Source organism: Mustelus asterias, chromosome 16 (assembly GCF_964213995.1).
Source record: "Mustelus asterias chromosome 16, sMusAst1.hap1.1, whole genome shotgun sequence".
Taxonomy (NCBI): Eukaryota; Metazoa; Chordata; class Chondrichthyes; order Carcharhiniformes; family Triakidae; genus Mustelus; species Mustelus asterias.
In genome coordinates this window covers 64,426,657-64,441,049 of record NC_135816.1, presented here as the reverse complement: position 1 = coordinate 64,441,049, position 14,393 = coordinate 64,426,657, and the positions used below count along the sequence as shown (strand labels likewise).

The 14,393-nt window shown below is 43.2% G+C and overlaps 1 protein-coding gene across 1 annotated transcript; it reads right to left on the bottom strand.

The window, feature by feature from the left end:
* Window positions 1–834: 834 nt before the first annotated feature.
* On the bottom strand, window positions 835–14,151 carry LOC144505511 (immunoglobulin kappa light chain-like). The gene is made up of 6 exons (XM_078231634.1): window positions 13,929–14,151; window positions 13,490–13,834; window positions 8,654–8,971; window positions 6,067–6,387; window positions 4,872–5,009; window positions 835–3,342 (listed from the first exon to the last, which is right to left on the bottom strand). Exons 1-6 carry the CDS (start codon window positions 13,978–13,980, stop codon window positions 3,332–3,334), a joined length of 1,185 nt encoding a protein of 394 aa, XP_078087760.1. The 5' UTR covers window positions 13,981–14,151; the 3' UTR covers window positions 835–3,331.
* Window positions 14,152–14,393: the final 242 nt, after the last annotated feature.

Below are 14,393 nucleotides of genomic sequence, written 5' to 3'. Positions count from 1 at the left end.
GATTGGACCAAATAGATCCCATACGGCAAAACCCCAGCGTAGACTTAATGAGCCCAAAAGTCTCTTTCTGTGTTGTCAGGTTCTGAGACTGTAACTCAGACCATCTTTGGGGTGTAGTCAGGACAATGTTTTTTGAGAATTGCTCTAATTTTGGGATATGATTCCAATCTGAGTTACACACAATCAGGTGCAGTGGTTGATGGATTTGTTAGCAATGTATTAAAAAATCATCACCTTTGAGCAACTCAGTCTTATTAAGCGAATGCAAAGCACAAGGCTAGGGTGCCACAGACAGGCTGATATAATCCGCTGCATTGGAAAGGTTCTGTCCCCAGTTACTGCAAAATGTGAAAAGGATAACACTAAAAATGCATTATTGGTCTTCAACACACAGATTGGCCTTCTGTATCATTAATTGCTCTTTAATCACTCAATAAATTTATATCTAAAAGGGGAGTAGGTTAGCTCAGTTGGCTGGTTTGTTATGCAGAGCAACACCAACAGTGTGGGTTCAATTCCCGTACTAGCTGAGGTTATTCATGAAGTCTTCTGATCCTCAGGTTAAATCACCACCAGTCAGATCTCAAAGGGGAGAGCAGCCTACAGTCATCTGGGACTACGGTGACTTTACCGTACCTATTTAAAAGCTTCTACAATACTTCCCTACAGACAATGTTTGTGAATGGAATGGACATGCGTGGGCGGTGGGATGAAAGGCTATTACTTTCATTTCCCAATCCCCAGATCAGGGTCTCTCTTGCAATCCATGGTGATATTTCTTGATCATTGTTTTAATTAGAAAAGAAAACTCACAGTGAGTGCTTTTGTCTTTTTAGGCAGTTCATCAAGAATCACTTTATTGTAAAATCATTATTAAAAATCAGACAATGAAAAAATCGAAACAGACCGGAGCATCAGTATCAAGAGTTTCAGAGGGAAGGGAGCTTCGATTCATAGTAACAATGAGCTGGCTGATTCAAGCACCAGCAATCTGATTCTCCTTAACAGACAGGAGAAAGATAACAAATGCCAAACTCGAGGTAAATAGCTTAGATGCTTTCAAAAGGAAAGGAGGTGAGTACATGAAAGAAAAAGGGATAAAAAGCTAACCTGAAAAAGCTGATAAGAGGTATATAGAGTGAGAGGTTTGTGTGGAACACCAACTCATTGGGCTCAAATACCTGTTTCTTTGCTGTATATTCTCAGCAATTCTATGTAAAAATCCAAACTTATCTAAGAATAATCTATCAATACCCGGTATATTCTTCACAATAATGTGAGGAAGTGACCAATAACAACAGGTGTAAGAAATCAGCAAATATTTCTAGAATTTTAAGTTTACGTTTTTTAAGTTTATCACAAGTAAGGTTTACATTAACACTGCAATGAAGTTACTGCGAAAGTCCCCTAATCACCACACTCCAGTGTTTGTTCGGGTACACTAAAGGACAATTTAGAAGGGCCAATGCACCTAACCTGCATGTCTTTCAGACTGTGGGAGGAAACCAGAGCACCCGGAGGAAACCACAGGTTAGAGGTTTTATGCAGTCACAGGTTAGAGGTTAAATCAGTGCCTTTGCAAAAAATGATGAAATCTCTCCAGCCTTTACTGTTCCCTCAAATGGGTTTTGCATCAATAAAAGAAAGATCATTAGAAATAAGCCCAGGAAAGGATAAGTAGTACTGAGATTTTAAAATATCTGCAAGCACAGGAAATCGTTAAGAAAAACAGGAAGTGCTGGAAACACACAGCAGGTCAGTCACTTGTGATTGAAGAGACAGATAGGAGCTGAGTTCTTGGTAAACTGATGCACTTGAAACCTCACTTCTCTTTTTCAAATGCTAACTGACTGTAATTTTACCGTCCCGTCCGCCACGGGAACCGTACCGGGCAAGGGGCGGACAATGGGAAGGTCCGTTTACCATGGGCGGGATTTTACGGTTTCGGGACAAGCGAAGCCGTAAAATCCCGCCCACTGTTTTTCCAGCATTTACTGATTAATATTGTGTCAGAATGGTTGAAAAATGTACCAATAACAATTGCACTTATTTTATTATTGAAACGACTTTAAAAGGCAAGACCAGGAAACTTCTGTCAATGACATAAGCATAATTTTGCATTTTTAGGTTTCCATGTGAACTACTTTCTGAATTTCAGCACCACTGAGAATTCCTGTAGTCATCCTTATGTTCCCTACAATCTGGAGTGCATCTCTCCTTGCCCAATATCTAAGTAAATAACAGACAACAGGAATTCTAACAGAGAATCTTATGCTGTATGCTGGCTCATGGAAGGTTTCACATACTAACGTCCTGATATCTCCCTTTTCCAAACACAGAGTGAATATACATTGTTAACTGGAATTCCTTTAGATTCTGAATCAACAACTGATTTGACTCACAAACATAGCAGGAGAATAACAAAGAGAATTTGCAGCTCAACTACACTTAGGAGCATAGCATCATACAGCTCGCTGCCCTGTTCCTTCCCCGTGGAGCTGACAATTCCTCTTTTCAATTATTTATCCAAATCCCTTTGGCCAGATATTTCTGAGCATGACTCCTTCACCCTGCATTCCAGATCAGAACAACTCACTGCACAAAATAAAATTCTCCTTCTGCTCCCAATTATCTAGACCCTGGGACCTCTGATTTCTAACCGTCCTGCCAGTGAAAGCAGTATATCACGCACTGCTCTATCAAGATGGATTCATTGGTCTCTCTCTAAGAGCCAAAGGGAAAGAAAGACTTGCATTTAAACAGCGCCTTTCATCTTAAGGTGCTTTCCAGTAAATTTAGTACTTTTGAGTGTCATCACTGATGTAATGTAGAAAATATGGCAACCAATATGTGCACAGCAAGGTCCCACAAAAAACATGGGGATAATCTGGTATTTTTGAGATACTGATTGAGGGGTAACTACTGACCAGGGAGAGAAGGATAACTCCCCTGTTATTCTTCAAAATAATACCATGGTATCTTTTATGTCGGCCTGAGGGGTCGGTGGGGTCTTGGTTTAACACCTCATCTGAAAGGTGACACCTCTGACAGTGTAGCACTCCTCAATACTGCACGAGAGTGTCAGCTTACACTTTTGTGCACAAGTCCTGGGGTGAGACATGAACACACACTCTTCTGACTCGGAGGCAAGCATGCTAACAACTAAGTCATGGCTGGCACAATTCCCCGGCTATCGGTGCCAACAGTGAAGGATTCATGAGGATTTAAACTAATATGTAGATGGCTCAGAATGATAGTCATGATCTAAAAGTACAGCTCTTCTCCAGGTTATAGAGATTTGTGCAGGTGGATTCCGGTCTGATATTCTGGCTCAAAGTCTCCCTGAAATATAAGAACATAAGGTAAGAACGTAAGAAATATGAGCATAAGCAGGCCATGTGGCCCTGGAACCTGTTCCAGCATTCAATAAGATCATGGCTGATCTGATCTTGGCCTCAGTCTGTTTCCCTGTAGTTTAACAATCTGTCTACCTTAGTCTTGAATATCAGTCTCCATGGCTTCCTAAGGTAGAGAATTTGAGAGGTTCACAACCCTCAGAGAAGAAATTCCTCCTCATCTCGTGTTAAAGGGGCAACACTGATTCTGAAACTATGCCTCTGTTTTAGACCCCCCCCCCCCCCCCCACGAGGGGAAACATCCCCCCAAGCATTAACCCTGTCAATCCCCCTCAGAATCTTATGTGTTTCAATCAAATCACCTGTCATTCTTCTAAACTCCAAAGAATCTAGGCCCAGCCTGCCCATCCTTTCCTCATAAGACAACCCCTTCATCACAGGAATCAACCGAGTGAACCTTCTCTGAAATCCATCCAATATCACCCTTAATTGACCGGAGACCAAAGCTGTAATATTTAAGGTTATTGAAGTTTTAAGTTTATTTATTAGTGCCACAAGTAGGCTTACATTAACATCGCAATGAAGTTACTGTGAAAATCCCCTAGTCGCCATATTCTGGCGCCTGTTCGGGTACACAGAGAGAGAATTTAGCATGGCCAATGCACCTAAGCAGCACATCTTTCAGACTGTAGGAGGAAACCGGAGCACCCGGAGGAAACCCACGCAGACACGGGGAGAATGTGAAGACTCCGCAGAGACAGTGACCCAAGCTGAGAATTGAACCCAGGTCCTGGCACTGTGTCCAGGGGATTTGTTAGCCTTATGTTCCATGATTTTGCCTCGTACTTTATTTCACCTGTTTTAAGTTCCTCCCTCCTATTGGCCCTCCAGCATTGGGAGACCATGGGCCATCCTTAACTGGACAGTGAGTGAGTTCTCTGGCCATTAGCTGGCCATTTCTTGGAAAATCATGTCAGCTGACTATTTCTGACACCATGGGGTGCTGGGGCCCAGATTTGATCTCGGTGTTGGGATCCTGACCCCACTTCGCCCATGGAATCATAATTCTCTCTATCTCATTCTGTGGATATTGTTCCATTTTGGCATTACTTTGTCCATAAAATTAAACATCAGATCAGTGGGCTGAATGATCTTTTCTTAAACAGCTCATGAGTCAGAGCACTGAAGGTTAAAGTAGGCAACGAGAGTTATACAAAAGCCAATGCATTTTCCATCCAATTGACATGGAAAGAAAATCAGGATAGATCCTGTTGGGGATGAGTTAACCTTGCCTTGTCGTTCAACGATCTGTGTTCAGCCCGAGTGAGTTTAACATTCAGGTGGCAAAGGAAAAATCCACACCAATGAGCATTATTTATTGGCAAGATCCTATATAAATATATAATATATATATTCAAGATCTCTATATACCTAGATTTTATCTTTATATTTACTATATATGTGTTATACATATAATACAAGCAGAGAGCAGGAAGGCAGTGAAGTTAATCTTACCAGTCTCAGTGGGAAAGGAAGAAGTAGTTTTCTTGTAGATAAGAATAGTAGCAACAATAATTAAAAGCAAGCATCCCACAACAGAAACAATCCACAGCAGAGTCATCATCCCTGGGCTTTGGCTGGACTTCACTGCTTCTAATCCAAGCAAAAGAGAAAATAAATCTCTATTGAAGCAGGTCAAGAGGTACAATATAACAAACAGTTCAATACAGTAAAAGTAATCATGGGCATCTTCTCATTTCATGGTGCCAGTGCGATGCAAAGTGATGCCTTATCGGATGCCATTCCTGTCATTAATGCCATCAAGCAAGATGTATAATGGCTGCAGTTCTGTTTGCCATCTACTTTTCCGCCATGCTCTTGTCTGCACTCAAAGATCTCAAAGACATAAGAGTTTACATTCAGTTCTGGATAGATGGCAATTTCAATCTGAAAACGCTCAAGGTGCCTAGAAAGAGCACAGAACATCTGCTGAGTGGGTGACTCCACAGGGCATCCAGCAGCCTGTTGACCATTTTGTCTAGGCCTCAGAACGCTTCAGCCTTACAGTAAGCCTGAAAAAAACAAAGATCGTGTCCCAGTCGGCCTCTGGGCACAAACTCTCAGATACCATAGTCAAAATCAACAATACACTCCTCAGCCCAATTCAGAAGTTCTGTTATCCTGGGAATATCCTCTCCAACAACACTACTTTGAATGATAAAATCGCCCATCACCTGGCAAAAGTGAGTTCAGCATTTGGCAGACTCACCAACAGGTTTTCGAGAGAGAATGAACTTTGTCTCAAAAAGATCAATGTCTACCAGGCACTGCTTCCTGCATCACTTCTCTATAGCTGTGAGAGATGGGCAACCCACCAACTTCACCCAAAGCAACTAGATGCATTCCACTTTCATTGACTAAGACCTATCTACAACATAGGTGGCAGGACCCAATACCTGACACTGAAGTTCACAGCCCAACAACATCACACCAACACCCCACCCACAAATTCCCCCCTCCCATAGACGCACACCAACCCAGGCTCACACCCACACATATACACCCCCGAAACAAACACCACATCCATTCACACCATGCACATTGATACCGACACACATTTATCCACCCATAGACTCCCAAAGCACAAATGCACATGTCCTTGCATCTCACCACCGATTTACACACACATGCACACTAATGTAGACCTTACCCAGATCCTTACTGACTGCTCTCCGCATCGGCTGTCCCAGAGACACGTGTTTCACCTCACACCAGTAAGTGCAGTTACTCTCCCACTCTGCTGTTGGCACGGTGAGCTGGCTCACAGTCTGGTAGGTGCTGTTACTGCCCAAAGCCACTGCAAACTGCATCACTCCTATATCCACTGGGCCATTCTCATCTCTCCAAGTCACAGAGATAGCAGCAGGGTAAAAGTCTGACACCAAACAACTCATTACAACAGTTAGCCTTGCAGATGCTGCGTCAACAGAGGGAGAGATCAGTTGGATGACAGGCTCCTGAATATAACCATCTACAGCAGGGAGAAGAACAGATCATTAGATAAGAGATTAAACCAATATTTACAGCTTTATCACATACATCAGATCAAATGCATTTAAAACATGTTAGGTGAAGGCAGAGGGTAGTAGTATCCTGCTTAAGTAACATCAATAATTTTGCAATAAAGCAGAATTGGACATTCATTAGGTTCATTTTTGTACAACCTGATTGGCCAAACAACAGGTAAAACACCCAATGGTTCCTAAACTGTTAAAGCACAAGGTAAGACTCAGTACAAGATAACATGATTTATACAAAAACTTATGCTATGCTTGATAAATAGACTTTGCAGTTATTTAACTCAATGGTATAATAATAAGCTAAGAACATGAGATAGAATGGAGACATTTCAGTTTATTCTTTTCCTACCAGCTACCATTGACAATGTAGCATGTCTCACAACATCAGGTTAAAGTCCAACAGATTTATTTGGAATCACGAGCTTTCACGTGAGTAATGAAGGAGCAGCGCTCCGAAAGCTCGTGATTCCAAATAAACCTATTGGACTTTAACCTAGTGCTGTGAGACTTCTTACTGTGCCCACCCCAGTCTAACGCCAGCATCTCCACATCATAATTGACAACGTCACTGACTTTTCCTAATCTATGTAGACCCCCGGGAAAGGTGAACAATCACAGGCACAGCTTAAGGAAGAGAAACCATAAAATGTTTTCCTGCTCTGTAACTTACTGATGTATTATTAAAATATACCTTTCTTGATGTCAGTGTATTTGCAGATCATAAACATCTGGTACCAAATTCCTTCTTCTGCTGTCTACGCTTGATAGACCAATCCCACCCACGACAAATAATCATCCAAAAGCCTCCTAACTTTATTAATTGAGAAAACAAATATATTTGATAGGAATGTATTGCATAGAATTATAACTCTGTTTTTTAAAACATCATAAGATTTATAGAGTACCCAAGTGGTAGAGTCTGATCGAGACATCTGTGACTAACAATATTCAAACAGAAGTATTACTGTACTTTGGGAACAAAAAGGTTATGAGAATAATGACATATAGCTATCTATGTAATTATAAAATATTTTGATTCCTTTTTAGTAATTTGATATGCAACACTAAAATTATATGGAGAGGCATTCAGATTGTCCCTTGAACATGCTTCATGCCTTATTTAAGGTCATGGTAATTAATGAGTTCATTCATCTGATTCCTGGAATGAAGGGGTTAACTTATGTGGACAGGTTGGACTTGTACTCATTGCAATTTAGAAAAATCAGAGATGATTTTATTGAAATAAAAAAGATCCTGAGGAGGCATGACAGGGTGGATGCTAAGAAGCTGCTTCCCTTTGTAGGGAGTTTTGAGGGGACGTAGGTTAAGGGTCTTCCATTTAGGACTTTTGTTTCTCTCAGAGTCTGTGAAATGCTCTTCCCTAGACAGCAGTAGAGACTGGATCGTTGAATGCATTTAACTCTGAGTTAGATAGATTTTTGATTGACAATGGAGTCAAGGGTCATGGAGGATAAACGGGAAAGTGGAGTTGAGGCTACAATCGGATCAGCTATGATCATATTGAATGGAGGAGCAGACCCGATGGGCTGAATGGCCTATTCCTCTCCTAACCAACACTCACTGTGGTCTGGGGGAGATGCTGATTTGAAACTGGTGCATGAAGTACAAATGGCCAATGTCAGTAGTGGCCTGCACTAATTTCAGAAAAAACACACTGTGACGATCTGGTGGGTAATACCTCTGCAATATGACGAGGAGACTGGAGAATGAACAGTGGTCTTTTTTTGGATGAGAAAGTTTTTGTTCCTCTGTCACATGGACCCAATATTTTAATACTATAGATCTCGCCGACTTCAACTGAATTGAAGACAAATAAAGGTGCAAATGAGAACTTATTGCTCCTGTATGCTGGTGTTTCTGGATAGGGAATTAATTGAATCAATTGTTGATGTCAGTGGGGTTTAGCTACTAAGAAGGGAGATGTTTATTAAATCCAATCATCCTTTCTTACTCCTAAATACGCTATACATCTAATGCCTGACTGTAACCAAAAGATCGAAATAAGGAAAAGTCTGTATTTTTAATGTTTTATATAATACATTAATAAATATTACAGCCTCAGCAATAACAACACTGAACCCATGACACATTGACTAAAAACACCCTGTTCTGTTAAAGTGGTGAGACTTAATTAGAAGCCAGTATTTAATAAAGCTTCCATACAGAATCTGAAAACAATCTGTTTAATAAACCTACCATCTTTACCGATCGTTCTGATGACTGGCAAAGACAGGGCTTCATGCGAAACAATGCAAGTATAACGAGAGCCATTGAGCCATTGCGATGTTGAAATTGCTAATTTGCTGATCATGGTGTAACGACCATCTGAATCCATCAGTCTACCTGAGTGTGAAATCTCTGAAAGTACCTGCATGCCTCCTTTATACCAAGACACAGATATTTCTTTTGGGTAGAAACCTCTCGACATGCAAACAATTGTACTGCCAGTCTGCTGGGAAATTCTCTCAGGAGGTGCATAATGGACATTCACTGAAGGTGGCCTTGGTAAAATGGCTGAAAGTAGAAGGGGGGGGGGGGAAGGTAATTAATTTCCATTATATTTCATCACATTAAAACAACATGGCCTATCACAGCTCTGATTAAAGCTAGTTGCATGGAATCTCTTACGTATTTTTCTAATCCAGTTTTTGTGCACATTTAATATTAAGCATTAGGTTTGTTCTATAGCCAGCGTCCCTCAAAATATTTTTCTTTTGTGTTTTTCCCATATGTGTGCTTCAAATTATGTGACTGGGCTGAGGATTAAATGTATAAACAGCTGGCGTAAGACTGACTGATGGGAAAACTTGGGTTCATCAGCTTTGAAAGGTGTACATTGATAGCCTGTACAGAGCTATAAACTGGTTTAAACAAACAAGGTCAGGACATTAGGAAATACTTTGTGTAAAGTTTAATGCCTGAATTGATCTTTGAGCTTGGACTGTCGGGTAATGATCTGGATTAATCTGGCAGATAGTTAACGCTGTGTTAAGGAATCAGTAGGTTTCTATGTTTGCCGTGGATTGGCTGAGCTGCATTAGTTGCTTTCTCTGAGAGATTTAATGTATCCTGGGTAAATCAGTTAAACTTACAATCATAGTATACGTTTCAAAGCAAGAGACCATTTTATTATCTAATTTGGGAAAACCAAACACAACATCGTTGATAAATGTTCAATTAAATGAATGGTATCCTTGAAATTCGCATAGCTGATCCATCTGTACCAGCTTCACCCCATTGGCCCTGCCCCTGATCCATCTGTACCAGCTTCACCCCATTGGCCCTGCCCCACTCCATCTGTACCAGCTTCACCCCCATTGACGTTGCCCCTGATCCATCTGTACCAGCTTCACCCCCATTGGCTATGCCCGATTCCATCTGTACCAGCTTCACCCCCATTGACGCTGCCCCTGATCCATCTGTACCAGCTTCACCCCATTGGCCCTGCCCCATTCCATCTGTACCAGCTTCACCCCCATTGGCCCTGCCCCATTCCATCTGTACCAGCTTCACCCCATTGGCCCTGCCTCACTCCATCTGTACCAGCTTCACCCCCATTGGCTCTGCCCCATTCCATCTGTACCAGCTTCACCCCATTGGCCCTGCCTCACTCCATCTGTACCAGCTTCACCCCATTGGCCCTGCCTCATTCCATCTGTACCAGCTTCACCCCCATTGGCTCTGCCCCATTCCATCTGTACCAGCTTCACCCCATTGGCCCTGCCTCACTCCATCTGTACCAGCTTCACCCCCATTGACGTTGCCCCTGATCCATCTGTACCAGCTTCACCCCCATTGGCTATGCCCGATTCCATCTGTACCAGCTTCACCCCCATTGACGCTGCCCCTGATCCATCTGTACCAGCTTCACCCCATTGGCCCTGCCCCATTCCATCTGTACCAGCTTCACCCCCATTGGCCCTGCCCCATTCCATCTGTACCAGCTTCACCCCATTGGCCCTGCCTCACTCCATCTGTACCAGCTTCACCCCCATTGGCTCTGCCCCATTCCATCTGTACCAGCTTCACCCCATTGGCCCTGCCTCACTCCATCTGTACCAGCTTCACCCCATTGGCCCTGCCTCATTCCATCTGTACCAGCTTCACCCCCATTGGCTCTGCCCCATTCCATCTGTACCAGCTTCACCCCATTGGCCCTGCCTCACTCCATCTGTACCAGCTTCACCCCATTGGCCCTGCCTCACTCCATCTGTACCAGCTTCACCCCCATTGGCGCTGCCCCATTCTGTCTGTACCAGCTTCACCCCATTGGCCCTGCCTCACTCCATCTGTACCAGCTTCACCCCATTGGCCCTGCCCCATTCCATCTGTACCAGCTTCACCCCCATTGGCGCTGCCTCATTCCATCTGTACCAGCTTCACCCCATTGGCGCTGCCCCGATCCATTTGTACCAGCTTCACCCCATTGGCGCTGCCCCATTCCAACTGTTCCAGCTTCACCCTTTGGCTCTGCCCCACTCCATCTGTAAGAAGTTTAACAACACCAGGTTAAAGTCCACCAGGTTTATTTGGTAACAAAAGCCACAAGCTTTCGGAGCCTTGAGCTCCTTCTTCAGGAATTGGTAAGGCCACACTTGGAATACTGTGTACAGTTCTGGTCACCCTATTATAGAAAGGATATTATTAAACTAAAAAGAGTGCAGAAAAGATTTACTAGGATGCTACCGGGACTTGATGGATTGAGTTATAAGGAGAGGCTGAATAGACTGGGACTTTTTTCTCTGGAGCGTAGGAGGCTGAGGGGTCTACAAAATAATGAGGGGCATAGACAAGCTAGATAGTCAATATCTTTTCCCAAAGGTAGGGGAGTCTAAAACTAGAGGGCATAGGTTTAAGGTGAGAGGAGAGTGATACAAAAGTGTCCAGAGGGGCAATTTTTTCACACAGAGGATGGTGAGTGTCTGGAACAAGCTGCCAGAGGTAGTAGTAGAGGCGGGTACAATTTTATCTTTTTAAAAGCATTTAGATAGTTACATGGGGGGTACGATGGGTATAGAGGGATATGGGCCAAATGCAGGCAATTGGGATTAGCTTAGGGATTTCAAAAAAAAGGGCGGCATGGACAAGTTGGGCCGAAGGGCCTGTTTCCATGCTGTAAACCTCTATGACTCTATGACTCTATGGCTCTGCCCCTGATCCATCTGTGCCAGCCTCAACGCATTGGCCCTGCCCCTGATCCATCTGTACCAGCTTCACCCCATTGTCATGCCCAATATTTGGCAGGAAGAATTAAAAATTGGTATGTTCCTTAAATGGAGAGAAATTGCTGTGCAGAGGGATCTGGGTCTCCTGGTACATGAACAACAGAAAGTTAGCATGCAGGTACAGCAAATGATTAGGAAAGCAAATGGATTGATTTTGTTTACCGCAAGGGGAATGGAATATTAAAGGAGGAATGTTTTGCTCCAGTTGTACAGGGTGTTGGTGAAACCACATCTAGATTACGATGTACAGTTTTAGTCTCCTTATTTAAGGAAGGACAAACTTGTATTAGAGACAACTCAGAGAAGGTTCACTTGACTGATTCCTGGGATGGGGGAAGTTACCTTCACAGGAAAGGGTGGAAAGGCTGGGCATTGGAATTTAGAAGATTGAGAAGTGATCTTCCTGAAATATGTAAAATCCTGAAGGGTCCCGACAGAGTGGATACTGGGAAGATCATTCCTCTTATTGGAGAGACCAGAACTAGGGGACACAATTAAAAATAAGAGGTCTCCCATTTAAGACAGGGATGAGAACTTTTTTCTCTCAGAGGGTTGTGAGTATTTGGAACTCTCTTCCTCAAGAGTGGTGGAGGCAAAGGACATTGAATCTAATCAAATCTGTGTTAGATAGGTTTTTGATCTACAATGGGGTCAAGGGTTATGGGGGATGGTGAGGAATGTGGAGTTGGAGCCATAATTAGATCAGCCATGATCTTACTGAATAGGCTCAAGGGGCTGAATGGCCTAGAGTTCCTAAAACTTTTGTTCAGATTTATCTACATCATTGACTCCATCCCGTTCCACCTGTACCAGTTTCACCCAATTGACACTCCCCCAGTCCATCTGTATCAGGTGGATATTACTGACTTTGTTCCATATAAATTAATTCCAAATTGTCCATAAGAAAAACACCAAGACATCCCCATTACCACAATAAAAGAGAAATACCTTATGCCAGTACAATCACCAATATTATTTTTTTAAATTCTTTGATGGGATTTGGACATGACTGGCAAGTGCCAGCATTTGTTGTCCGTCCCGAATTGCCATTTCAGAGTGCCGTTAAGAAACAACCACATTGCTGAGTTTGGAGTCACATGTAGGCCAGACCAGGTAAGGACAGCAGATTTCTTTCCTTAAAGCTTTAAAGTTTATTTATTAGTGTCACAAGTAGGCTTACATTAACACCACAATGAAGCTCCTGTGAAAATCCCCGAATCGCCACACTCCAGCACCTGTTCGGGTACACTGAGGGAGAATTTAGCATGGCCAATGCACCAAACCAGCATGTCTTTCAGACTGTGGGAGGTAACTGGAGCACCCGGAGGAAACCCACACAGACACGGGGAGAATGTGCAGACTCCGCACAGACAATCATCCAAGTCAGGAATCGAACCCAAGTCCCTGGCACTGAGGCAGCAATGCTAACCACTGTGACACCATGCCACCCAGAAGGATGGGTTTGTATGACAATTGACAATGGCTTCATGGTCATCAGTAGATTCTTAATTCCATATTTTTATTGAATTCAAACCTCCACCATTTACCGTGTCCGTGGATTACTAGCCCAGTGATAATACCACTACACCACTGCTTAATGATCCCCATTACACTCTGTGGAGCCGATTATATTTGAAATGCTTGTAGGACATTGAAGAGGGAATAATCCTCTTTTGGTGACCTCTAGATCATTGCTCCTCAACAAGTAGGTTCTTTCTTAGCTATGGCGGAGGGGTGGCGAGGGATTCAGTTCATTTGGCAGCCAGATTAAGTCCTCCCACTTGGCTAAATATTTCCTATCACTTACTTGGTTTCACCTTCAGTGTAGTTCCACAGCCACACCAGTCGTCAGCTTCTTTCTCATTTTGACAATAGTATCTGGCCGAATCCTCCTGTTTCACGTTGTCGATTTTTAAAGTGTTCTCACCGGATCCGGAAAAACGGGGTTCGATCCCCGGCATTCGAGTAAAATTGTTAGATCCCGGCCTCCAGGACACGAGCCACTTGATCTCGGTGGAGCCAGGCGGCACATAACCCCACTTGGTAAGGAGGTTGTCCTGGCTGGTTCGACACTGGAGTGTCACCGATGCTCCCTCCTGACTGGACACAGTGGTGGATGATATGTGTAGAGTAGTGTGGGAGAAAAGTGGATCTGAAATGGAAAAAAAAGAGATGGGAAATGTTGAGGAGAATTCCAGTGAGGACAATGTGAAGATGAAGACAATGTAGGAAGCTTGGCTCTTTACCCGTCTGGAGGACAATCAGAAAAAACGACCAAAACATCCCTTGCATTTTCATCTGGGTCGCTGCTTCCAGTACACGCCGGTGAAAAGCTCAAGTGCAGTTTTGTTCCCCAGAGGAGGATTTGGGTCATGTATTTCCTTCTTCTTTTGCTTTTATGAGCTTTGCGAGTTAGAAGTTGTGAAGATTGCCTCTAAATCTGCAGTCGACACTGGGCAGAGTCCTTCTGATCTCCACCCTTTCCCACAAACTGCTTCCTGCTGTCAGAAAGATCTCGTTAGCAGCAAGAGAACTAGAGACATTTGGACTTGTCGACCTCGAAAGGCGGCAGCCGACCTTGTTAAAGTGAAAAAGGTGAATGTGGAGAATTACTTCAAGTACATTGCAAGAGCAGGATAATGGGAAGACAATTTGAGTTTGGCAAGGTCTCCAGAGAAAGAGTGATCCACACTTAAGTGAATTCCCAGGAA

What these genes read in the sequence shown, in the direction of transcription:
- LOC144505511 (XM_078231634.1), bottom strand. Translation starts at nt 13,980, where the DNA reads ATGAAAATGCAAGGGATGTTTTGGTCGTTTTTTCTGATTGTCCTCCAG. An exon ending in CAGAACGATCGGTAAAGATG is followed by an intron (nt 6,388 to 8,653) that starts GTAGGTTTATTA and finishes TCCCTGCTGTAG; the next exon opens with ATGGTTATATTCAGGAGCCT. An exon ending in AGCAGTCAGTAAGGATCTGG is followed by an intron (nt 5,010 to 6,066) that starts GTAAGGTCTACA and finishes TGCTTGGATTAG; the next exon opens with AAGCAGTGAAGTCCAGCCAA.